The 24265-nt window shown below is 43.5% G+C and overlaps 1 protein-coding gene across 2 annotated transcripts in view; it reads left to right on the forward strand.

Moving 5' to 3' along the window:
- Il18 (interleukin 18) overlaps positions 1-16655 on the forward strand; it is a 27504-nt gene extending 10849 nt beyond the window's left edge. Inside the window, exons 2-6 of one of the 2 annotated variants that reach the window (XM_021658655.2) lie at positions 557-734; positions 10463-10549; positions 11726-13213; positions 14335-14468; positions 16324-16655. In XM_021658655.2, coding sequence (XP_021514330.1) covers positions 12844-13213; positions 14335-14468; positions 16324-16548 — 729 coding nt within the window. In that variant the 5' untranslated portion in view covers positions 557-734; positions 10463-10549; positions 11726-12843 and the 3' untranslated portion in view covers positions 16549-16655. The remainder of the gene's footprint in view (positions 1-556; positions 735-10462; positions 10550-11725; positions 13214-14334; positions 14469-16323) is intronic. The other variant, XM_060373624.1, reaches the window with a different exon arrangement.
- Positions 16656-24265: the final 7610 nt, after the last annotated feature.

Consider the following 24265-nt stretch of genomic DNA (forward strand, 5'->3'; position numbering starts at 1 on the left):
AAACAAAAGAGGTTAGAAGTAAATCTGAAGAGCCTCTATCAGGTGTCATACGACACCATGCTGAGCTTGGGAAGGTAAAATCCTGAATAAGGTCTTAAAAGGAAAGAAAGAAAATACAAAAGTATTTATTTCCCCCAAAAATATAATTTAGGGCTATTTTAGGTATAATGACTATATTTTAGAAATTACTCCAGTATAACTGATTATTCACTGGTATTAAATAAATACATTTCATGATGAAATGTGACAAGAGCCTCAAACACAGAGGCTGGTGTGAAAAATGGATGCTCTGCTCAGCCAAGCAGGTTCACTTCCATACATTGCTTTCCTAACCTTCTGAAAGAGGCATGGACTTTGGAAGGGCCAGGCCCCAACTTTTACAGAAGGGCTGTTTCACTAAATAGTGACACTCACATTAAAGGAAATGTCCATATTTTCCAGCATATTGCTTCAATTTTTCTCGTGCCCTGGAAAAGAGGCACCATCTGAAGGCGGGTCTGAGGCGTGCCAGGGGCAGTCTCCTCCCTTGGCCTCTCTCCTTCCTCATTCCTCCCAGGCCTTTTCTCTGACTGCAGCTGGATCCACACCCGGGCTGCAGATTCTCTGCGCCTCCATGCCCTCTGTATTCCTGGCTGCCTGCTCTGGCCCCTGAGAGAACTGCCAATTCTGCAACCTCCAGTGTCAGGAAGAGGAAAGAGGCCGCCAAGCTTCCAGAGCACTTCCTCTTGGCCCAGGTAAGACATGTCCCTCTTTTTTCGGACACGCTAGCATGAGAATTAGAGGTAAATAAGCTGAAATGCTACTGAGAGTACAAGTCTCCTTTATCACCAAGACAGGAAGTCAGTAATCTCAGAAGGAACAGAAGCAGAAGGAACAGAAGCACATCTTTATTAGACATGGGAGAATGTCACTTCAGGGCAGAGATTCTCTTTTCTCTCTTGAAAATTATTAAGGACCTGGGGAGCTTTTGTTTCTCTTGGCTATTTACCATATTGCTATATTGCACTGTACTAGAAAGTAAAGCTGAGAATTTTTTTTTAAAGTTACCTAGTGTTTTATTTAGTTTTGTTTTGTTTTGTCAAGTGTATCACTTATATTGGGGGTGGGGGGGCATTCAGACAGGGTTTCTCTGTGTAGCCTTGGCTGTCCTGGACTCACTTTGTAGACCAGGCTGGCCTCAAACTCACAGAGATCTGCCTGGGATTACATGCATGCGCCACGGCACCCGGCTTATCACATGAATTCTTAAATGACATTTTTAGAGACAGCCATCTATCCTGAATAGCCTTTTGTATATTTACAAATCTCTTTAATGACTGGCCCAATGGAAGAAAGTGGGATTCTTCTGGCTTTGTCTTCAGACTGCTGCAGTGATACACAGAATTCGCCTCTAACACTCTCCTGTCCCCTTCTAAGAGTATGAGATCTAAAAGGCAAATGGCATCCAGGATTACTAGAAACAGCGTCAGCTACTCTGTGAACCCTAAGAACCTCTGCTTTGGAGCGTTGAAACGAGCTTTTCTTTCAAGGAAGTCTCAAATCCAAACCAGTTCTGTTGAAGCAAACAAGACAATGTGCAAGGTTGATAATCAGTAAGCTCTGCAGCAGAAGACTGGGTTGGTCTGTACTTGGGTAGTATTGTGGCATTCTCTGGCAAGACTATTTCACAAGGAAGGGCTGAATAAGTAAATGATCTCTATTTTTCAAGTCATATAACAAAACCAATTAAGATGTCCTTAATCTCTTTACTTGCTGCCTCTTTTCAGCTGACCAAATTCTATGCCATGCTCCTTCAGAATATCTTACTTTTTTTTTTTTACCTGAGGTGACTTCCCACTGCTGTTAAGATCAGAGTTTGAGTCTCCCATGACACCCTCCATTTTCTCCTGTTCACAATAAAGCAGCTCCACCCGCCATCTCACCCCACCATACCTCTGTTCCCCCCTCATGCACAGACTCTTCCTGGGTGCCCTTCTCCCTCCGTCCAAATATGGAGCATTTCTTCTCCCCTTACACACATGCATTCCAAGTATGTCAGTTATGTGTGACCTTTTTTTCAAGTCTATATTTAACAGTTGATTAAATATACCTGTCATTAATGATCTAATTTCCTGTTGGGTTCTGCCCCTGTTGCTTCTACATCCCACATACATCTTACTAAACTGAAGTACCACCTGGCCAGTGAGATAGCTCAGCAGGAAAAGCACTGTGTCAAAGCCTGCTGACCACTGATCCATGAAACCCTTATAAAGATGGAAGGAGTCCCTGACCTCCACTCACATGCCATCATAAACTACACCCACACACACACACACACACACACACACACACACACACAATACAGGTATTTTGTTTCTGTTTGTCTAGTTTTGTTTGGTTTTGAGACAGGGCCTCACTCTGTATGCAGCTCTGGCTGTCTTGGAACTACATAAAGCAGACCCCTCAAACTCACAGAGATCTGCCTGCCTCTGTCTCTCAAGTGCTGGGATTAAAGGCATGTGCTGCTATACTTGACTACAATATAGGCATTGTTTTTGTTTGTCTGTTTGTTTGTTTTAATGTTGAGTGTTGATCTTGTTGAAGTCAGGATGACTTCCCATCTGAATGTAGAAATTTAATCATGTAACTGGCCCCATCTGTCTAACCCACATCTATTCCATAAAACTGGAGTTTCACAGACAGGAAATATGGGATCAGAGTTGCTTTTCAAGTTCAAGGCATTTTACTTGTAATACAATATTATGTTTTAAAACTCCTAGCAATTTAAAAATACTGGCTGAGCAATATTCTATAGCTGTGTATTGTTTTCCAGTGGTTCTCAACCTTCCTAACGCTGCAACACTTAATACAGTTCCTCACATTGTGCTGACTCCCAACCATAAAATTATTGTTGTTGTTACTTCATAACTGTAATTTTTCTACTGTTATGAATTGTAATGTAAATATCTATATTTGTGACCCCCACTGAAAGGGTCGGAGGACTCTCAAAGGGGTCAAGAACCTCAAGTTGAGAACCACAACCAGAGGACATGGCTACTCTGACATTGGCCTCATATAAATGGCTCTTTCCTGGCAGCTTCCACTATAGCCTAGAATTGCAGAATGCTCGGGCTGTAGAAAAAACTCTAAAGCTTCCTTGTTTTTCAAATGCAGAAACTGAGGACCCCCCCACCAAGTCAAGTAACTCGCCCCAGACAAAATTGGAACTCATGTGACCTAATTTTCATCATGAAGCTCTGCCATTCACTCTCTGTGGACTAGTTTTCAAAGATTTATACTACATCTTTTTTGTTTTGAAGATCCAAATCTTCTATATACTCCTGGGAGGCTCTTTATGAGACGATTAGATGAAGGCTACAAAAGTACACTAGCACCCGAGTTCACTCTCCAGAATGCAAGTTTAAAGAACAAACGAGCTGTGTGGTGCAAGTAAATTCATAATCCCAGTGCTAGTCTAACAGAAACAGGGGGCTCCGTGGCTCTTGCTGAAGATCCAGTCTAGCCAGCAGGCAGGTTCCAGGACACTGAGAGGTCCTGTATCAAAAACATGGGGTGTGGCCAGCAAGATGACTCAGAGAATAAGAGCGCCTGTGGGGAAGCCTGGCTCCAGAAATGACTTCTGCAAGTGGTCCTCTGACCATACTCACACACACACACACACACACACACACACACCACAGAGTAAGAACATACATGGACATTTACACATACATGTGCAAGAAACTATTGGATAAAATGTTCAGGCCATTCTTATCCTCTGGGAACTGTATTTCATAGATTAGAATTGAGAAAGCAAAGAAATATGAGTGAGAAGGAATTAGAGGAAAAACGGGAAGAGGAGTGGAGAATAGGAAGGTCACAGTTGCTACCATGATGCACTGAGAGCTAACATACGAGGGGACAAATAAGTGAAAACCAAAGTAAATACACGAGACAAAATCAATCAGAAAGCAAAGACTGTTTGAGAAAGTATTACATTTTGATTCACCAGCTTTTAGGCTTCCCTTCTTTTCTTTCTTTCACTGGGTGTTAGAGGGAAGTTTTAAGGCCTGTCCCCAAATAGAATGTAATGGTGGCACTATGATCCAGGTAAAATTTTAAAACTCAAATTTAACCTGTCTTTCTCCTACCCAAAGAGATCAGGCATGCATAAACAAGACTTACTACCTGGCTTTCCTTCCCTGGTTTTTGTCAAACTACACTGCAAGTTCCTCTGAATTACATTGGGCAAAATTCAAATAATGTGATAGGAAAATGATGGTTTTAACTTTATAAGTAAGTGGAAATAATAAGAACATTTCCAAGTTAAACACTTGGTCTAGATTGGCATAATTTCAGTGCTGCTAGGCCAAGGGGACTGTCAACTGTTAGCACTATTGCCAGGTGGAAGACTGTGGAACTCTCTGCCTCCATCACTATGGCATAAGTTAAGCCATTCCTTACATATCTCAAAAGCTCTCCCACTGAGCCCTAGCTCCAACCACTCTGCCCCCCCTTTTTTTTACATTTTTCTAAAATTTGGGGACAGAAACTAAGTGACCTAAGCTGACCTTGAAACTCATTCTGCATTCTCTGCATTACCTAAGCAGATATCCTGTCTCATCTGCCCTTGTAACTGGAGTTACAGGTCTGCTCCATCAGACTGGATTATAATGCTGTTATTAAAGTATTATTTTATTACAATGTGTGCATGTGCATGAAACAGGCGTGAAGGGGACAGAGGACAACTCCTGCTGAGTCAGTTCTCTGCACCACTATATAGGTTCTGGGATTTGAACTCAGGTTTTCAGATATGGGTGGCCAATGCCAGAACCACCTCACCAGCCATATATTATTTTCCATCACAACTATTTTATTTTTGCCTTTTTTGAGACATGATCTCACAAAACACATACTGGACTCTAATTCTCTGCGTAGCTGAGGATAACCTCCTGCCTCTACCTTTAACCCCTACCTCACCTTTTCCTACCAAATGTGATTACTGGTGTACAGCAACACGCCCAGGCTTAAACATTTTCAGATCTGATAACAACATTATCAGTGTATTAAGGGGAATTGTTACTCTTTGTGACATGAACAATCTCTAGCAAGATGCAAGTATACAGTACTAAGAGGGCCAAAGTACCACCATGATAAGGTGCGAGGAGAACACACCCTACAAAGCATTGTTAATAATGCTGAGAAGTGAGTGGGGAAAACGAATGTGCCCACATTGGTGGCCATCCACGTGTGCACCCCAAGAATGGTGCCCCATTACTGTTACATTTATTACCAAGAAATAAAATAATCTTGGAAGCATGTGGGGTCTTCAGAAACACATCCTTTCTGAAAGCTGTGACTGCATTTACAGTTTGTATGGTAAGATGAGGAAACCTCAAGGAAGCCTTGGTCTCTCAGCTTCCCAGCTCCCTGGCCCTCCTTCCTAGAAACCCTCCCCTGCTCTTGACAAGGCTGCTCCTCTGTCCATGCTGCACTGACATCACTGTGAAACCTTCATCATCACCACAGAGCCTCCTGCATCTCCACCAGTTCCTACTACATCTGGCATTCTTTGTCTCACCCACAGCCATCTGAGTCACTAGAAGATGGGAGCAAGTTTCAACCAGCTTTTAGCCCCGTGATTGCCTCATAGTCGATAGTTAGTGTCTGGATGATAAACAAGTACAAGAATTGTGGGAAAGGGTGTTTTGTTTCACTGTTGCTGGTCTAATTTTGGAAGGGCTGGGCAGAGCCTTGTGCCTGCCAGGCAAGCTCTCAAACACTGAGCCACATCCCTGACTTTATTGTTTGAGACAGGGTCCCACTATGTAGTGTTATGGATGCTTTGCCTGCATGTTTGCCTGCTGCCTGTGGAGTCCAGGAAAGGGCATTGGATCTCCCGGAACTGGAATAATAGATGGATGTGGGTGCTGAGAATGGATCTGGGTCCTCTTGAAGAGCAGCCAGTGCTCTTAACCACTGAGCCATCTCTCCACCCATAAGAGTGGTATTTTAGGGTAACTGAATCCTTCTCTAAGGTCATTTACCTAAAGACTAATTAAATACTCACTATAGTAAATGCTAGTAATTTTAAAATCCCATTTTTGTCCATTGTGTTTGCTGTATTCCAGGCAAGTCACTTTGAAAAATATGTATACTATATATTAGAGAAGACAACACAATCCATTATTTCACTACAGTGAATCAAAATAGAGTTCTACCTTTTCACTGCTCTAGTCTTCTTCCTCCTTCCAAATAGTCTCCCTCCTACTTTTCTTTCTTTCTTTTTTTTTTCTTTTTTCTTAGTTTTTAAAGACAGGGTTTCTCAAACCCAGAGATCCACCTGCCTCTGCCTCCCCAGTGCTGGGATTAAAGGCATGAGCCACCACTGCCAAGCTACTTTCATATTTTCTTAAGTCTAGATTCTTCATTTGAGAAAAAAAAAAAATAGGTCATTCTGAGTCTGTTTCGTTTCAGTTAAAATAGTAACTTCCAGTTCCAGCCATGTCTCCCTCCAGTAATGCTACCCATCCTTCTTTACGGCTGAATAATACTCCATTGTGTAAATATACCACATCTTTTTTCATTCATCTGTTGATGGCACCCAGGCTGATTCTATAACTTGTCCCTTGTGAAGAGCAGCGTAAGTAACACAGATGTGCAGGTATCCCTACTGTGCGTGGCTTTGCTTTATTTAGGTATATACCCAGGAATCAGATACCAGGTTAATATGATAACTCTATTTTTTGTTTTTTGAGAGACCTCCATCTTTATTTCCATAAAGGTTAAAATAAGGTCCATTTCTACCAGGAATTTAGAAGGGTTCCTTTTTCTCTACATCCTCACTAGCATTTGTTAGGAATTTCTCTTTTGTTTTGTTTTAGTTCTGGGTTTGTTTGCTTGTTTGTTTTCATGAACTCATTTAATCAGTTTACAGACTGATCACAGACCCTTGCTCCTCTCCTTCCAGTCCTACCATCATAACCCCCTTCCTGACTCCCTCATGGAAGGGGACCCCCCCCCCCCATGAATACCAACCCACCCTGGCACATCAAGTCTCAGCAGGACTAAGTGAATCCTCTCCCAGAATAGACAGCCCAGCTAGAAGAAAGGGATCCAAAGGCAGGCAATAGAGTCAGAGACAGTTCCTACTCCAATTGTTAGGGAACCCACATGATGACCAAGCTGCACATCTGCTACATATGTGTAGTGGGCCTACATCCAGCCCGTGTATGCACTTTGGTTGGTGGTTCAGTCTCTGTGAGCCCCAACGGGCCCAACTTAATTTACTTTATAGGTCTTCTTGTAGTGTCCTTGACCCCTCCAGCTCCCTTTATTCTTCCTCCCACTCTTCTACAAGACTCCCTGAGCTCTGCCTCTTGTTTGGCTGTGGGTCTCTGCATGTGTTTCCATCAGGTGCTGGATGAAGCCTCTCAGAAGACAGTTATGCTAGGCGCCTGTCTGCAAGCATAGCAGAGGATCATTAATAGTAATAGGGGTTGGCTCTCTCCCATAAGATGGGTCTCAAGTTGGGCTAGTCATTGGTTGGCCATTCCCTCAATCTTTGCTCCATCTTTATCCCTACTTCTTGTAGGCAGGACAAATTTTGGGTTGAAGGTTTTATGGGTGGGTTGGTGTTCCCCTCCCTTCACTGGAAGTCCCACCTGGCTACAGGAGGTGGCGACTTAAGGCTCCATATTCCCCTGATGCTAGGAGTCTCAGCTAGGATCACCCCATAGACCCCCGAGAGCCTCCCCAACTCAAATATTTCCTTTCTTCCTCCCAGTCCCCCTCCCCACACCTGATCTCCACTCCCACTCCTCTCCCCTACCCAGTTCCCTCTGTCCATCTACTTCAGATGTCTATTTCACTTTTCCTTCTGAGTGAGATTTGAGCGTTCTCAGTGAGATTGTTTTTGTTTTGAGACACGGTCTCTCTGTGTAGCCTTGTTTGTCCTGGACTTGCTTTGTAAACCAGGCTGTCCTTGAACTCACAGAGATCTACCTGCCTCTGCCTCCCAGCGTGCTGGGATCATAGGCATGTGCCACCACACCCAACCAACTTCTTTTTTATTTTTTTTTTTAATGAGTTTTATTTGTGTCTTAGAATTCAGGAGCTGGAAAGTCTAAGTGAGGGCCTGTGCTGCTTCAACTCCTGGTTGAAAGAAGAAAAACAACCAGGCACCTAGAAAAACCACAGTCAAAGGGCTTGCTTGTCAAATAGCATTTCCCAGCACCCAGGTCTGTAACTAGAGCTCTAGGGGATACAAACACACACACACACACACACACACACACACAGAGAGAGAGAGAGAGAGACACACACAGAGAGAGAGAGAGAGAGACGTGCCCTCTAATGTGGGCTCCACTTTAATTATCCAAATTTCTATACAAAGCCCCACCTCCAGCACTGATGTATAGAGACCAAGTCTCAACAGGAGTCTTGATGGCTACACACCATAAACAATTAGGAGCTGTGACTCAGTCACCATCCTGGAAGCTCCACCCATTAGAGAGAGCAGCCATCCTCTGGAACACACTTGTGGCCCAGGAGAAGTCGGGGGTTTCCCCTGAAGAGGCTGTGTTTGCGCCTGCTGAAATAAGACTAACTCAACAGATTAACAGGAGCAAAGGCTGCTCGACATTATTTACACCCACAGGCACCTGGGCTACAGAAGGCAGAAGGAGAAGTTTGAATGCATTCCTCAGACGGGAAGTAGAAGTAAGGCTTGCGGGGCATTGAAGGGTAGTGGATTACTTGAGGGAAAAGAGTGGACCCAAAGTCAGATGTAGATGTGGTGGCATACACTTATAATCCCAACATCCAAGTGGCTGAGGCAGGAGGATTATGCTGCCCAGGCCACCGGAGGGTATATAACAGAACCCTGACTCAAAAGAGTAAAAACAGAAAACAAACAAAAAAAATATTGAAGGTAATTTTGTCCCTCTTCAGTGGACCCCAAAATCAGGAGACAGAAAATGGCACATGAGGTTCTTTCCTACTTTAGGAAAGAAAGGGATCAAGGGAACCTACCCGTGACAGTGGGGAGGGATTAGAGAGACCTGAGGCTGCTGCTTCCATCCAGCCCATTGATGTCATTAAATTAAATGCAAGAAACTCATTAAACTAGAATAGTTATTAAAAGCTGAGGAGCTGAACATTAGGACAGGGACTTCTGTAGCAAACCTATCATATAGCTTTGAACTCCTGATCCTTCTCTCTCACCCTCACAAATGCTGTCAAAAAGAACTGTTAAAATGTTATATAGTGTTTTTGTGCTCCTTATTAAGACACGAAGCAACAAAGATCTGTCAGGGTAACTTCAAAGTGATAAAGAACTTAAACCATGTTTCAAGGCTCCTGTAGCAACCGTAACATGACAACACATGAGCTTCTCTATTAGTAGCTGGGTCATGGGTACCACTGCAAACACCGTCATTTGTTTCTTACGTAACACTAGGAAGGAGTGCTACATTTCAGCTTAGACATAGATGAGAATAAATAGGTATTTGTTTCTACCCCCAAATCACAGATTTCGCATACATAGAACTTCAAGACAAAGCCTTATGCCATGACAAAACTCTAAAAGGGTACACAGGTGTAAGTGGACAGTGGGATGAGGGAAGGGCAAAAAGCAAATACAATAATGTAGATTTTTTTTTTGAAATCCTATTTTTTGAGTTTTTGGAGAAACACCATATTTATGTATTACTCATTCACGGACATGGACAACCCAGATTTCAGATCCAAAGGTGCTGCTGCCTGGCGAGGAAATCCACCAAAAGCCAGAGCCTCTCGGCGCTCTCCCACCCTGCCCCAAACACCAGGTGGAAATACCACTTCCTATCACCTCCTCTCCTTTACCACTGTGACCCTGAAGTTATGAACCCTCAGCACCTGGCCACTGGGTTTTAAGTTCAGATAGAACTGGTTTCCAGTTAAGGGTATATTTCTAGCATCCTCAGTGAACAAAAAAACTAATAACTCAATAGTGAGCCATACTGTTGCCCTTTAAAGTGTTTTTTAAATGAAACAGCACTCTCCTGATTCCAAATAGGTAATGATCTGTAAAAGAATATGGGCACCAGTGTCATAGGCTGATGCTTCACATTTATTAAGCATCTGCAGTATTCATCAGCATCCTGGATGATAACTGACTTTCAAATTTGAAGGTTTAGAAGACTGCATTAAGGATCTGGAGAGATGGCTCAGCAATTAGGAGCTCTGACCTCTTCCAGAGGTCTGGGATTCAGTTCCCAGCACCCACATGGTAGCTTACAACCATCTGTAACTCCAGTTCAAGGGGATCCAGCACCTTCTTCTGGCCTCTATAAGAACTGCATCTGGTACACAGACAAACAAAAACAAAATACCAAATACACAAAACAAAAAAATAAATTAAAAAAAGGTAAGCAGTCCGTTCATATTATGTGTAGAAATTGCAGTCTTTGCCTCTTCATTGGTGACTCTTTGATTTTATTAGGAATAATGATGGCTGCCACACCAGAAGAAGGCTCTTGCATCAACTTCAAGGAAATAATGTTTATTGACAACACACTTTACTTTATACGTAAGTCTAAACCAGCTTTAAAAAATGCAGGGCTCAGATACACATATTCAACTAGAAATCATGGAGTGAGCTTAGGCTCCTGTTTGTCATCAAATTCTACTATAATGTTAATGACTCCCCTTTCTAAAAATAACTGTAAGATCACCAAGGCCCCAGTGCCCTTCCCCACCTCAGGGAGTGGCACTCTGGCAGTAGTTCAGCAAGATGGTACCTGGTACCCATCATGAAAATCCCATAAAAATGTGCCATTGAGAAAACACGCTTCCCAAAAGAAATCCAAGTCATGATATTCTAGGCCTAGAGTTCTGTGAATAGTCACACCATTCAGGTGAATGTACTTGATGAGAGAGAGAAAGCGAGAGATTCTTCTGATTAAGTTTCATGGGCGATTTGACGTCACTGAAAGTTCAGCTTTCTTTGGAGGCTTCTTGAAAAGTCCTTAGATATTTTCACATTTAAACAATAAATTTAAAAGAAATGTTTGCCAGTTTATTAAAAAATATTTTAGCTATGTACTGAAATTCACAAATCCTGGATTTAACGATTTTAATTATTATTATTTTATGTATATGGGTGTTTCTCCTGCATGTGTGTCTGTGTACCATATGCATGCAAGGCCCACAGAGGCCAGAAGGGGACGTTAGATCCCCTAAAACTGGAGTCACAGATGATGTGAGCCACCGTGTTCATGCTGGGCATCAAACATGGCTCCTCTGGAACAGCAAACAGTGCCCTTAACCACTGAGCCATCTCTTCAGCTCTGGGTTTAAGTTTTATGCCTAACATGTTTAGCTATGTTAGCACACTTGAACCCTAATAAGCTTAATGCCTGCGCTCCTGAATGCTTTGTCACATGATATTCCTAATGGAGGCCCACAGAGCCCATCACCATTATACAGAGGTTAAGGAGTGAGGAGTGGGGCCATGCATGGTGGCACATGCCTTCAATCCCAGCACTTTAGGAGGCAGAGACAGGTGGATCTCTGTGAGTTTGAGGCCAGTCAAGTGTATAAAGTGAGTTTCAGGACAGCCATAGCTATATAGTAAGACTCGGTCTCGGGAGAGTTGGGGGAAGGGAGTGGAAGGAAGAACAGAGTTGCAAAAGGGCAGAAGAGGGGGCATGTTGAGCTGAAGTATACAATCTAACATGTTGTGTTTCTCTTTTCCTCCCTTTAGCTGAAGATAATGGTAAAGTATAAATTTATCTTTTTTATTTTTCTTCAAATTAGATGGTACTTAAGACACATCATTGTCGTATGGGAGATTCTGACCATAGGGCTGCTTCCCTGGCAGTTAATAATTACAATTAGATTAAAATCATTTGGTGAGAGCATAATAAAAGCTTAATTTCTCGGCTGGTAGACTTAGAAGTTGTTTCTACCTTACTACTCAATTGTTTACAGCACCCTTGCAGGATTATTGGAGATCTCTGTTGTTTGTCTGGTTTAACACTGGTTCTTACTATACAGACTAGACTGACCCAGAACTCACTATGTAACCTGGACTGGCCTCAAACTTGTGATCCTCCTGCCTTAGCATCCCAAGGGCTAGGATCACAAGTGTGTGGCAGCATACCCAGAAGCATTCTTATACAATAGTGTTAGCAGAATGTGTTAGAGTGTTCAGGATAAAATCTAGGAAGTAGAAATGCCAGGTTGACAGAAGAAAAGGAACAGTTGGCAAATCAAAGCTTCAATCTGTTACATACAGAGCACAGTTTGGCTCTGTCTTAGACACTGGGACAATTTTTCTGTATTTTTCTTTGGTAGAGAAAAATAACTGGTCCCACCATTGAGTTTATAAGTATATTAGCAAGAGATAATTCCTTAGCCAAGCATGGGAGGCAGAGGCAGGCAGATCTCTGAGTTTGAGGCCAGCTTGGTCTAAAGTGCAAGTTCCAGGACAGCCAAGACTATGAAAAGAAACCTGTCTCAATAAAAGGGGGGGGGGGATGGAGAGAGGAGGAGAGGAGAGGAAAGGAAAGACAGAGAGAGAGAGAGAAGGTAGATATAAGATGATGGGGTAAAGATCCTGAGAGGAACAAGACTTGAAACTACAGTTGTGGCCTATGAGAAACAGGCCGAACTGGAAAGCAAAACGCGAACCACCACTGAGCCTGCGGTGCACAGTTTTCACATCTGTATAAATAGGTTAAGGATCTAAGTACTAACAAGATGCTATAATGAAGCACATGGTGCAATTAAGAAGGGAAGGGCAGGAAGGAAATTGGCTAGGGAAGAGTTTCCAGAGACAGGACATGGGAGGGCATCGTGAGATCTCAGAACATAGACAGCATGAACAAAAGTGTGAGAAAACAAAAAGGGCAGGACACTGGTCAGAAGGTAACATATCCGAACCGTTGGAGGAAGAGTAGCTCGAGTACAAACAGGAAACTTGGTGTGCTCTTAGAAGCAGGTGAAAATCACTCAGCTCGCTGCTCACTGCTGCTTCCAGAACCGGAGGGTTGGACTGACTCACTTGTTTATCTGAAAAAACAACTTACCACTGATGATTCAATGTGTGTTATAGGAGACCTGGAATCAGACAGCTTTGGCAGGCTTAGCTCTACAGCCACGGTGATACGAAATATAAATGAGCAAGTTCTCTTCGTTGACAGAGGAAAACAGCCAGTGTTTGAGGACATGACTGATGCGGAACAAGAGGGTACATTGGGCCACCCACTTCTTCCCTCTCCATTTTACTGCCTACATTTTCAAATGTCAGACCCTTTCCTCAGACGGGAATTCACAGCAGCAAATATAATTTCACCTTAGAGAGCATATTTTTAGATGGAGTGAGGAGTTGGATCCAAATACAATAAAAGACACTGATAGAGGCCATGGCGCTCTGAGACTGCATGTGTACTATCAGCTTCCTTGTTTCAATCGTACCTCTGTAGAAGAGCCATGTCATGTTGGGTCCTTCCTCCCCACTGTTAGAGCTCAACATACTGCTGACATCATCAACACTCAAAATGAAGAGTAAAACAGAAGCATTTCAAATGAACCCATCTTCCACCAGAACACGAGAGCATCTCTGATGAACAAGCTCACTGTTGCCTCTCGAGATTAAAGTTCCAAATAGCACAGTTTGGGGCCTGGCTGAATGCATATTCTTGAAAAAAGAATCCTATCCTAAGATTTTCACCTCAACAAATGTTTTTAATATTCTGTTGAACATTCAACGGTTAAACATGGTCTCTAGATTCAGAATAATGTTGTTTGGGGTTAGTTTGGGTTTTTGTTTCGGGACAGTGTCTCTCTGTGCAGCCCTTGCAGGCTTGGAGCTCACTCTGTAGACCAGACTGGCCCAAAACCACCTGCCTCTACCTCCCGAGATATGCACATCCACACCCGGCGAGGTTCGTGTTATTTTTATCACGCTCAAAAAATATACATATCAGAATATCTTTAACACACTCGGAACACTTTTTAATGTGCGTTGGTGTTTTGCCTGCATGCACGCCTGTGTGAGGGGGTCAGATCTTGGAGTTACAGATGCTTATGAACCCCCATGTGGGTGCTGAGAATTGAACTCAGGTCTTCTGGAAGAGCAGTCAGTGCTCTTAACCACGGAGCCATCTCCTCAGCCTCACTCAGAATATTTTTTAACACACTCATGTTGCCCACCTTAAGTGTGTTTCAAGGGGTGTCTGGCTAGGTGGGCGTCATGTCTGTCGACTGTCTGGCCAACCTGAGGGCAGGGTAGTGACTAATATACTAAAGGGAATCTTATCTGGAGAAAAATACTCTAATTAATGATCTCATTATTAATATTAATTCCAGCTAATGGACCCCAGACCAGACTGATAATATATATGTATAAGGATACTGAAGCAAGGGGGCTGGCTGTAACCCTCTCTGTGAAGGATACAACAATGGCTACCCTCTCCTGTAAGAACAAAATCATTTCCTTTGAGGTAAGATTCAGCTTCATTTTGGTTCTAGTCATATTAATGGACAAATTTACAAAAGCCAGATATCCTCATACCAGCATTTTATCTGGAGCCCAGAGAGCGGAGACAAGCACTGAAATGGACTGTTTGTGGGGATTGTCAAGCCCTTTGGCCTAGTGTGATGATACTCATTTGTCTAATTTTGTCTCTGAGCCTGTCAAAGAGGAAGGAGCAGCTGAACGATTTCTTTCAGACAGGGTTTCCTCTATTCTAGACTGACCTCAAACTCAGTTGAGGGTGACCTTGAACTTTAAACCCTTCCATCCCCACTCCCAGGTGCTAGGATTATAGGTGTCTGTCACTGTGCCCAATCTCACAGTCTGGGTCTCCCACTAATACAGATCTCAGCCACTGTGGAGACTGGATTTGGAGAAGACCCAACTTCATCTCCCTGCCATATGGCTAGGGCTTTGTAGCTAAGAACTACCTCTCAGTTAGACTTTCAGCTTCAACTTGATCCTAGATCGTCTCCTTAAAGTCTCTCCCTAAGTTGTGTTTGCTAGGCACAGCTTCGGAAGCAGATGCTAATGAGAGAGTAATTCACATCACTGTCAACTCATGGCTATACTTGTGGCTGAAAGACAGTGACTGTCAGCTCTGTAACTGGTTCGGTGGAAAGCCCCTCAGAGTCTTCTGTGCATCTTAGGAGGGTAGGATGCTTTTTTCATTTTTAATTTTGATGAGGCCCTTTCCTACCATCGGGTCAAAACTAACTCCAAAATATCAGCTCTCTCATGACCTTGGAAGAATCTTAGGCAGCGCCTATATTTCTTAACCCACCCTGAAAGGTAGACAGAATTGGAGATTAGGAAAAGCCAGGCACTCCTAGCAGACCCATGCTCAGTGGGAGGAACTGCAGCTTCCAGATGCCTAATCCTGATAGCACCCTGGCATCTCCACAAGATATAGGAATGAGTACTTGGCCTTTCTGGGCACGACCCAGCCAAAGAGAGTAAACTCAGGACAGAAAGGCGGGACTGCTGAGCAGCGTCGCACTTGGCAGCAAGGCAGCATTCAGAGGCCACAGGCTGAGTCAGTACAGCCGGGCTAGGTATCAGGAAACACATGTCTCAGCAGAGTGTTGGGTCTAATCACACTACAGCTTGGTTTCAGGATCCACAGAAGGAGGAAGCGGAGATTCTCTACCCCTCCTGCATCTCACATTGCTGATCCAGAAACTAGGGCTACTGAGCGCAAGGGAGGAGGTCATCCGTGTGTTTAGCTATGGACGACTGACAAGACGAGAACTGAAATTAGTCCAGAGAAGTGGCTGGGTCTGCTAGAACTTTACTTCATCAATAGTAGGACACAGACTCCACATGGTGGAAGAGAACAGAAGGAAGCTCTCGGGGCATAAGGGAACCAGGAGGCCTCCATAGTGAGGAGCATCTCATGGCGGAAAACGTCAGGATGGATAGGAAAAACAAGTTAGGGATTAAAGGGAGGCAGTCAGTCATACAATCAAAGGGTTTTGTGTTTTTTGTTTTTTGTTTTTTTCCTTAACTTTTGAAAAAAGTAAAACTACCTTAGGTCTGCTTAGCAATACACTTCTAAATAAACTGCACATATTCAAATTGGTAATATCCTTTTTAAAATATATATTTCATTTCCTGTGCATGGTTCTGTGTGTATGTGTGTTTGTTTGGAGGCCAGAAGGGGGAGTCGGATCCCCCGGTGCTGGAGTTGAGGCATTATGAGCTGCCACTAGGAGCTAAGTTCTAGATCTCTGAGAAACCAGAGCAGCTAGCACACTAACCACTGAGCCAGGTTCCAATTGTTTATATTCCTAAAAATTGTGTATTTTGTGTTTTCTCCACAGGAAATGAATCCACCTGAAAATATTGATGATACAGAAAGTGATCTCATATTCTTTCAGAAACGTGTTCCAGGACACAATAAGATGCAATTTGAATCTTCACTGTACAAAGGGCACTTTCTAGCTTGCCAAAAGGAGGAAGACGCTTTCAAACTCATCTTGAAAAAAAAGGATGAAAATGGGGATAAATCTGTAATGTTCACTGTTACACCCTTACATCAAAGTTAAGCATTAAAGTTTTTGTGTTCTAGAAAGATGATTAGAAGGCATGAGCCTTAGGATAATGTATACCTGGGGGTGCATAATTTATAAAGCAAGCAAGTTTATTTGTCTCATGTGTTTTGCCCAATTTTTTACTCCCTGGAGAAAGGCCCTGAATGTATCACAACATAGAAGACAAAAGGAAAGAAACTGGCCATATGTGAATTTCACGTGGATGAGCCTCCCCTTGTAGCAGCTCATTCTTGAGAGAAACATTAGATCTTTTGGGTGCTGGGGCCCTCGTGGCCTAACCCTCTCCCATCTCTTAAACATCTCACCACCTCAACACAGTTGTCCTTTGGACCAAGTTTTCAACACATGAACCAAAACAAATCTACATTTGTGGCATTGAAATAAATAGCAATAGTAGCCTCAACATGTTGTTAAAGTCTGATAATAATTACATTAAAATTTTTAAGATAGCACTTGAGGGGTGGAGAGACAGCTCAGTGATGAAGAGCACTTGCTATTCTCCCAGAGGACTCAAGTTAAAAACGATTACTATTGTGCATATGATGGTAGCAGGCACATATCACAGTGAGCGTGTGGAGACAGTTCTACGCTTCCATCTTTGTGTGGGTTTTAGGTTCCAGGTTCCAGGAATCAAATTCAGATTATAGGCTTGCATGGCAAGCTCCTTTACCTGTTGAATGTGGCCATCTCTCTGGCCACATTATGCTATTTTAGGCATTTTAATTTTTTTCACTGTAAAAAACTGAAACATGACGACATTATTAGACAGTTCACAGTGCCCATCATCCCCACTCCAGCAGTTCTCTCTCTCTCTCTCTCTCTCTCTCTCTCTCTCTCTCTCTCTCTCTCTCACACACACACACACAAAATACCAAAATCAAAAATAAAATAAATCAGGGGCTGGAGAGATGGTTCAGTGGTTAAGTGCACTGTCCACTGTCTGCTTTTCCCTAGGTCCTGAATTCAATTCCCAGCAACATAGTGGCTCACAACCATCTATCATGTCATCTGATGCCCTCTTCTGGCATGCAGGTGTACATGCATATAAAGCACTCATATATAAAGTATATTAATTAATTTAATTAAGTAAATAAGAGTAAAAAATAAATCTTTTTTAAAAATTAAAACTGAAAGCAAACATGGAGGTGGGGCTAAGCTTTAACTCCATTGGTGGAGTGCCGGAAATATGCACACACTGCCATGCTGAATGCCCAGCACTGCATAAAATGAACCATTTTATACTCCTGTAATCCCAGGAGTAAAAGCAAGAGGACTGGAAATTTAAGGTCATCCTTGATTATTATAGCAAGTTTGAGGCAAGTCTGGCTAAAAAATAAATTAAAAGTTAAACAATATTCTCTGTGAGTTCAAGGCCAGTCTGGTCTACACAGAGAAAGTTCCAGGACAGTCAGGGCTACAAAATTAATTTAAATTTAAAATATATATCAGGGAAAAAAAATCTTAGGCCTTCTAAAAATTCACACAATAAAAACAAAGTACAGGCCAGGTGTGGTAGAAAACACCTATAGTCCCAGGGAGGCAGAGGTGGGCAGATCTCTGTGAGTTCAAGGCCAGCCTGGTCTACAGAGCAAGTCCAGGACAGTCAGGGCTATACAGAGAAACCTTGTCTCAAAAAACCAAAACTAAAAATAAAAAAAGGACAGGAGAGAAGGCCCACTGCTGGGGGACTTTTCACTGCAAACATGTCACGTAAGTCTCGAAAACAAAGATTTTAAGAGACGCATGTGGAGGGCCTCTTTCTTCATAGCTTGTAAACACGGGACTCTGTGGAAGGTGTTCTGTGTAGGCCAGAGGGCTAAATGACACAGCAGATTAGTCTAGTAACTCTGGGGGCGGAAGGAACAACACATTTTCTACATTTCAATTTCTTCTCCATATTCTCAGCATTCTGAAAGTAGTAGGAACTAGATTTTAGATTTTTCAGGGTGCCCCTCTTTGTCTAGAGTCGTATCTGAGTTCCATGGTGTAATACCAAGGAATCAGGGATGGGATGGGTGGGGAGCTCAGCCCTCTGTTGTTACCACCACACAGTGACATCTGCTGAGCCGTCTACAACTCTCTTTTGGTCTCTGGCTGGTTACTTAGGAGACTCTCACTCCTGTCCCTACAGTCCTTTCAGTTTGGCTGTCTCTACCTGCACGGCTGACATTCTTGATCACGTCTCCAAGATCCATTTTGCCTCCCTCCTTATTGTGCAGGTTGCTGAGGCCATTGGTGTTGATTGAGAGAGGCACCCTGGTCCCTCCCAGCTTCGCTGGCAGAGTTCCATTCTCTCATCCCTAGAACTCAACAGGGAAGCTTTCATTAGATCCTTTCCCACCTCTGCCCCAGACTTGCTATTTTGGGAGGTGGCTGAGCCTGTGAAACCTGTAATTCCCCATCACTGGTTGCAAATTACACATCATTTAGGTCCCTTAATGTTCTATGGCTGGACTGTTGATACAGTATGAAGCGAAATGGGACAGGAGAGGTGAGGGAAGATCAGAGCTTCACATTCATCATCCTTCACCACTCAACAAGTACAGATCTAACCTGGGATAGATGAGACCTGTTTTTTTTTTTTGAAGAGAAAAGAAAAACCAGGGAGCTAGCAACATGACAGTTTGCTATAGGACCTGGTGACCTGAGTTAGATCCCCAGAACCCAGGTGTGGGAGGCAAAGAACCAACTCCTGTAGGCATCCCCCACCACCCCCGACAGGGTTTCTCTGTGTAGCCTTGGCTGTCCTGGACTTGCTTTGTAGACCATCCTGGCCTCGAACTCACAGAGATCTGCCTGCCTCTGCCTCCCCGAGTGCTGGTATTACAGGTGTGTGCCACTGCGCCCTGCTTAGGCATCTTTATTTTAACTATTTTAATGGGGTTCTTATACCTCTACCTCCCTTCCAACCCTTGTCCACCCTAATACCTTCCAACCCCCCAACGCTAGGTAGGAGAAAAAGGTTAGTGGGGTAAAGAAATGTAGGTCTCCTAGTTACTTCCTGCTGGTTAGGGGTGTCAGGCTCCACTCTTCCTTTCAGGGTATCTCCAACTTCTCATCAAACGGCAACAACAGCAACCAGGAGCAGCAGAGAGGAAGCAGCCGCCACCTTCTTCTTTCTCAGAGCAGCCCCCACCCCTTTTCTCTCCTAGTTTTGACATTTATTTCCTCTCAGAGTCCTCAGAATTAAACTCTCTGTAGCTAGCAAAGGTCATGCTCCTCTCCCAGCCCAAGAGAGGCAAATAGTCTGCTGCCGTGGACAGTCTAAAGCAGTCCCATATCCCACACCTGGGATTAAAACAAAAAACGTGTGTACATAACATAACTGAGTTTTTAAAGACTCCAAAACCTCCACCACAAACTCCTGCAAGTCGTGCTCTGACCTCCACTTACTTGTTATGCCTTGTAAATGAGCATGTGTGCAAACACACCCACACAGACACACACACACACAATCAACCAACATAACGTAAAAGTCTGCAACCCTGCAAAGCTCTCAAGTCCTGAAGACCCTAGTCAATAGCCTAGACTGTCTGTGCTGAGGGGCAGAGGGCAGTATCTGTCACTGAGGCTTTGCCTTGTCGTTTATCAGTGGCTGGTAGCCTCAGAATCTTGTGTGGTTAAAGATTTACTATGGAAAACAGACTATGAATACCTTCTGAGCCAAGAGTGGTGAGGTCACTGGGGCAGGCTGAATGTGATGTGCGGAGCCGACACGCTGGTCCTGCCTGGTCGGCCTGCCTCTTCCACCTTGATAACACTACACACCCCAAGACTTCCAGTAAGTAACTGCAAAGGCGCCACCCTTCTCTCTTGGTACCTTGACACAGGAAGTTGAACCTAGGTAAGGGATCAAGCATGCCCATATTAAATGCCTTGTTATATGCCAGGCAACGTGTCATTTACTGCACAGATGGCAACAAACCAAGTCCCTAACTCGGTCTCCAAGGGCAGTCTAATCTCAGGGAGGTGTGCACAAGTTGCTTAAGGAAGCAAAAACAGCCTGAAGGTTCAGTAGAGACACAGTGAAGACACAGTGGAGTTTCCTCACTCTTCTAAGTAGTCACTAAGCCTTTTAGTAGTAATAGTAGTACTATGTTTGTATGTGTGTGTATGTGTGTGCATACACATGCGATTAGGATTGCATGCTCACCATGATTCGTATATGTGGAAGTCAGAGGACAGCATTGAAGAGTAAGTTTTCTCTCCTTCCACCATGTAGATCCTGGAGGTGAACTCAGGTCATCAGGCTTGGCAGCAAGCACTTCTAGCTGCTGAGCCATCTCATTTGCCAAATTTTGAACCTCTGATCCTCCTACCTCAGTCTTCCCAAATTCTAGCATGACAGCCACGTGCCCACCATGCCCAGCTCAAATATGTATTCACTTTATGTCTGCATGAAGGTCATAACTTTATATTATTTAGGAAGTCACCATTTAACTGCATGAAAGAAAGGGGTGATCTAAGAAAGTGGGATAAAGCGAGGGCATGAAAAAGACAAAGTTCTCTAGTAAAAACAAGGGAATGAATCACAAGTCAGGGCCCCTGAAAGACTCAAACATATCAATTGTTCTTTTTTTTTTTTTTTATTCACAGCTGTTGTTCTTTTGGCTTATAGCCTGCATGTGTGTTGGGGAAAATACAATTAAAAACAAAATCTTGGGGCTGGAGAGATGGCTCAGCAGTTAAGAACCCTGGCTGCTCTTCCACAGGACCTGGGTTCAATACCCAGCACCCACACGGCAGCTCCAGTTCCAGGGGATCTGACATCCTATTCTAGTCTCCCCGGACACTGCATACATGTGGTGCAGAGATATACATCCAGCCAAAACACCCATACACACACAATAAAAATAAAGGAAAAAATTAAACACCCATACACACACAATAAAAATAAAGGAAAAAATTAAACACCCATACACACACAATAAAAATAAAGGAAAAAATTAAACACCCATACACACACAATAAAAATAAAGGAAAAAATTAAAGGCAAAAAACTGTGGTCATGAGCCAGGCCTCAGCAGGTAAAAGCACTTGCCACCAGGCCTAACAGGCTGAGCCCATCCCCAGGAACCACATTATGAAGGAGAGAACGGAGTCCCACAAGTTGTCCTCTGACTACCACACAAATATGGGCCCTCCAGTCACTCAAATAGAAATAAATGAAAAACATCTTAAGTGTTGGGATTCACACAAACAGCTGAGATGCCTATTTAACCAAAGCAGACCTGGCCTCCAGGTTCTCCCAGCATCTCAGTCCCTACCTATTGCAGGGCATGGCTGGCATACTCCATCCTCTAAACTTTTCATCCCAGGGCCTGGGCTTCCTCTCCCCCAGAGGCTCTTCTTCACTCTATTATATAGGTATTTTGGCTCCCCTGACTCTCTCTCTTTCTCCCTCTTTCTGTTTCTCTGCCCCTGCTTTTCTGTCTCCCCCTCCTGTGAGATCAGTGAACCCACCTAAGAGCTTCCCCCATTAAACCTGCATATATATATATATATATATATATATATATATATGTTTTTTGAGACAGGGTTTCTCTGTGTAGCCTTGGCTGTCTTGGACTCACTTTGTAGACGAGGCTGGCCTCAAAATCACAGAGATCCACCTGCCTCTGCCTCCCAGAGTGCTGGGATTACAGGTGTGTACCACTGCGCCTGGCTCAAATTGTTTCTTAATATTTATTTATTTTTTGTATTATCAATGGTTTGTTTGCATGCACATCTACAGACCAGAAGGCATTGAATCCCTTAGATGCTTGTGAGCCACCATGTGCGTGCTGAGAATCAAACTCAGAATCTCTGGAAGAGCAGCCAGTGCTCTTAATCACTGAGCCACCTCTCCATCCCTAGCCTTTATATATTTTAATTTGGCTTGAAGTGGCTCATTTCGTTGTCTGAGAATACATAACCCATTAGACACATTCCTAAGATGAATCATAAGTAATCTCCCAAAGAGTTCTTGATTACATATTATCCATAGCTCATCCTAATTTTACTGTGTTCTAGTTTTATTCTCTTGCTGAGATGCAACAATCCAACAAACAATGGGGGTGGGGCTGGTACTTGTTCACAATTACAGCTCATAAGCTTAATTAGGGAAGTCGGAGCAGAAGCTCCAGGTAAGAACTGTTCTATCTCTCCCTCCCTCTCCACTCTCTCTCTCTCTGTGTGTGTGTGTGTGTGTGTGTGTGTGTGTGTGTATGTGTGTGTGTATTGAGGCAGGGTCTCCTATAATCTCAGGCTGACCTCAAACTCTCTATGATGATAACCTTCGTTGTTGACTTGATTACATACGGAATAAACCTGCAATCCAGAAATGGAGGGCACAGCTGTGAGAAATTTTTTTGCTTGGTTTGAAGTGGGTGAATCCACTTCCTCCTACCTTTGAGGTGGGAAGGCACATGTTTGATCTGGATCTTGAGGCGGGAAGACACGTGTCTTTAAATTGGACCTTTAATCTGGGCCACACCTTCTGCTGGAAGCCTATATGAGGACGTGGAAGAGGGACACTTTTGCTCTTTGCCTGCTTGCCCTCATCTTGCTAGCAAGTACATACCTTCTTTGGCATTATAGCCTACTTTTTCAGGATTCCAGAGTCTACTGAAGACCAGCAGAGACACCTAGCCTTGTGGACTATGCAACTTCTGGATTCTTGAACTTTATGTCCATAGACAGTCATTGTTTGATGAGCTAGACCATGGAGCCTGTAAGTCATTCTTGTAAATCCCCTTTACATTCTTTTGGGAAGAGGTTTTGAAATGGATTTAATTCTGACTTGGAGGTGACTTGGAGTGAATTCGTTCTGTACCCCCATTACTACTGTGAGCACGTTAAGATGCTAAAGAGGACAAGCACCGAAGAGCCTTTTACCATTTTGCTTTAGAGTTGGCTATTACACCATTCTCAGCCATGCACACTGATTTTCAGCACAAAGAGTAAAGTTCCAACAGAATGCAGCAGCTCCTGGGCACCCTAGCTGCAGCTTGCTCAGTGCCAGCTTTGCCTGTGCTCATCATCTGCAGCTGCCAAATTGAGCAACACGCGTGGGGATTCCCAGTGTCAGTGGAAATGGCCGAGTGGAAGCTGGGTTCACATCAGGCAGCTCTCACTCTGCCTGTGACTCATGTTTTCATAAGCTTCACAGGCTCTACTGACTCTCTTCTCTACTTAAGATGTTTATAGACTCAGTATAACACCTAATGCCAGAAGAATCCATTTTCACTATGAACGGTGCTAAAATTACAAAGACATCCAGGGAAAAGCTTTCTCCTCCTCTGTTCCATCCTTTTCGTGTTTTGTTGAGATGGGGGGGAAGTATCTCACTATGTAGCTCAGTAGCTCAGGTTGGTCTCAAACTCAGAGATTCTTGTCTCTGTCTCCCAACTACTGGGATTATAGGCATGTGCCACCACACCCTGCTAATGCTGCCTCTTAAGTGGTGTGTGTGTATGTGTGTGTGTGTAAAGCACATCTGAAGACATGAACTCAGTCACAAACAGAAAAAAATAAGCTAAGATAAAAGGTGAAGTAGCTGTGACACAAGGAGAGGAAGAAAAGCACACAATAAGGTCCAAAAGCGAGTATGCTGGCACATGGCTGCAATCCCTGCACTCAAGAGACAGAGGCAGGAGGACCAAAAAAAGAGTTTGAGGTCAGCCTGGGCTGCACAGTTGAGTTCAAAGCCAGCCTGAACTGTGTAGCAAGA

Source organism: Meriones unguiculatus, chromosome 1 (assembly GCF_030254825.1).
Source record: "Meriones unguiculatus strain TT.TT164.6M chromosome 1, Bangor_MerUng_6.1, whole genome shotgun sequence".
Lineage (NCBI taxonomy): Eukaryota > Metazoa > Chordata > Mammalia > Rodentia > Muridae > Meriones > Meriones unguiculatus.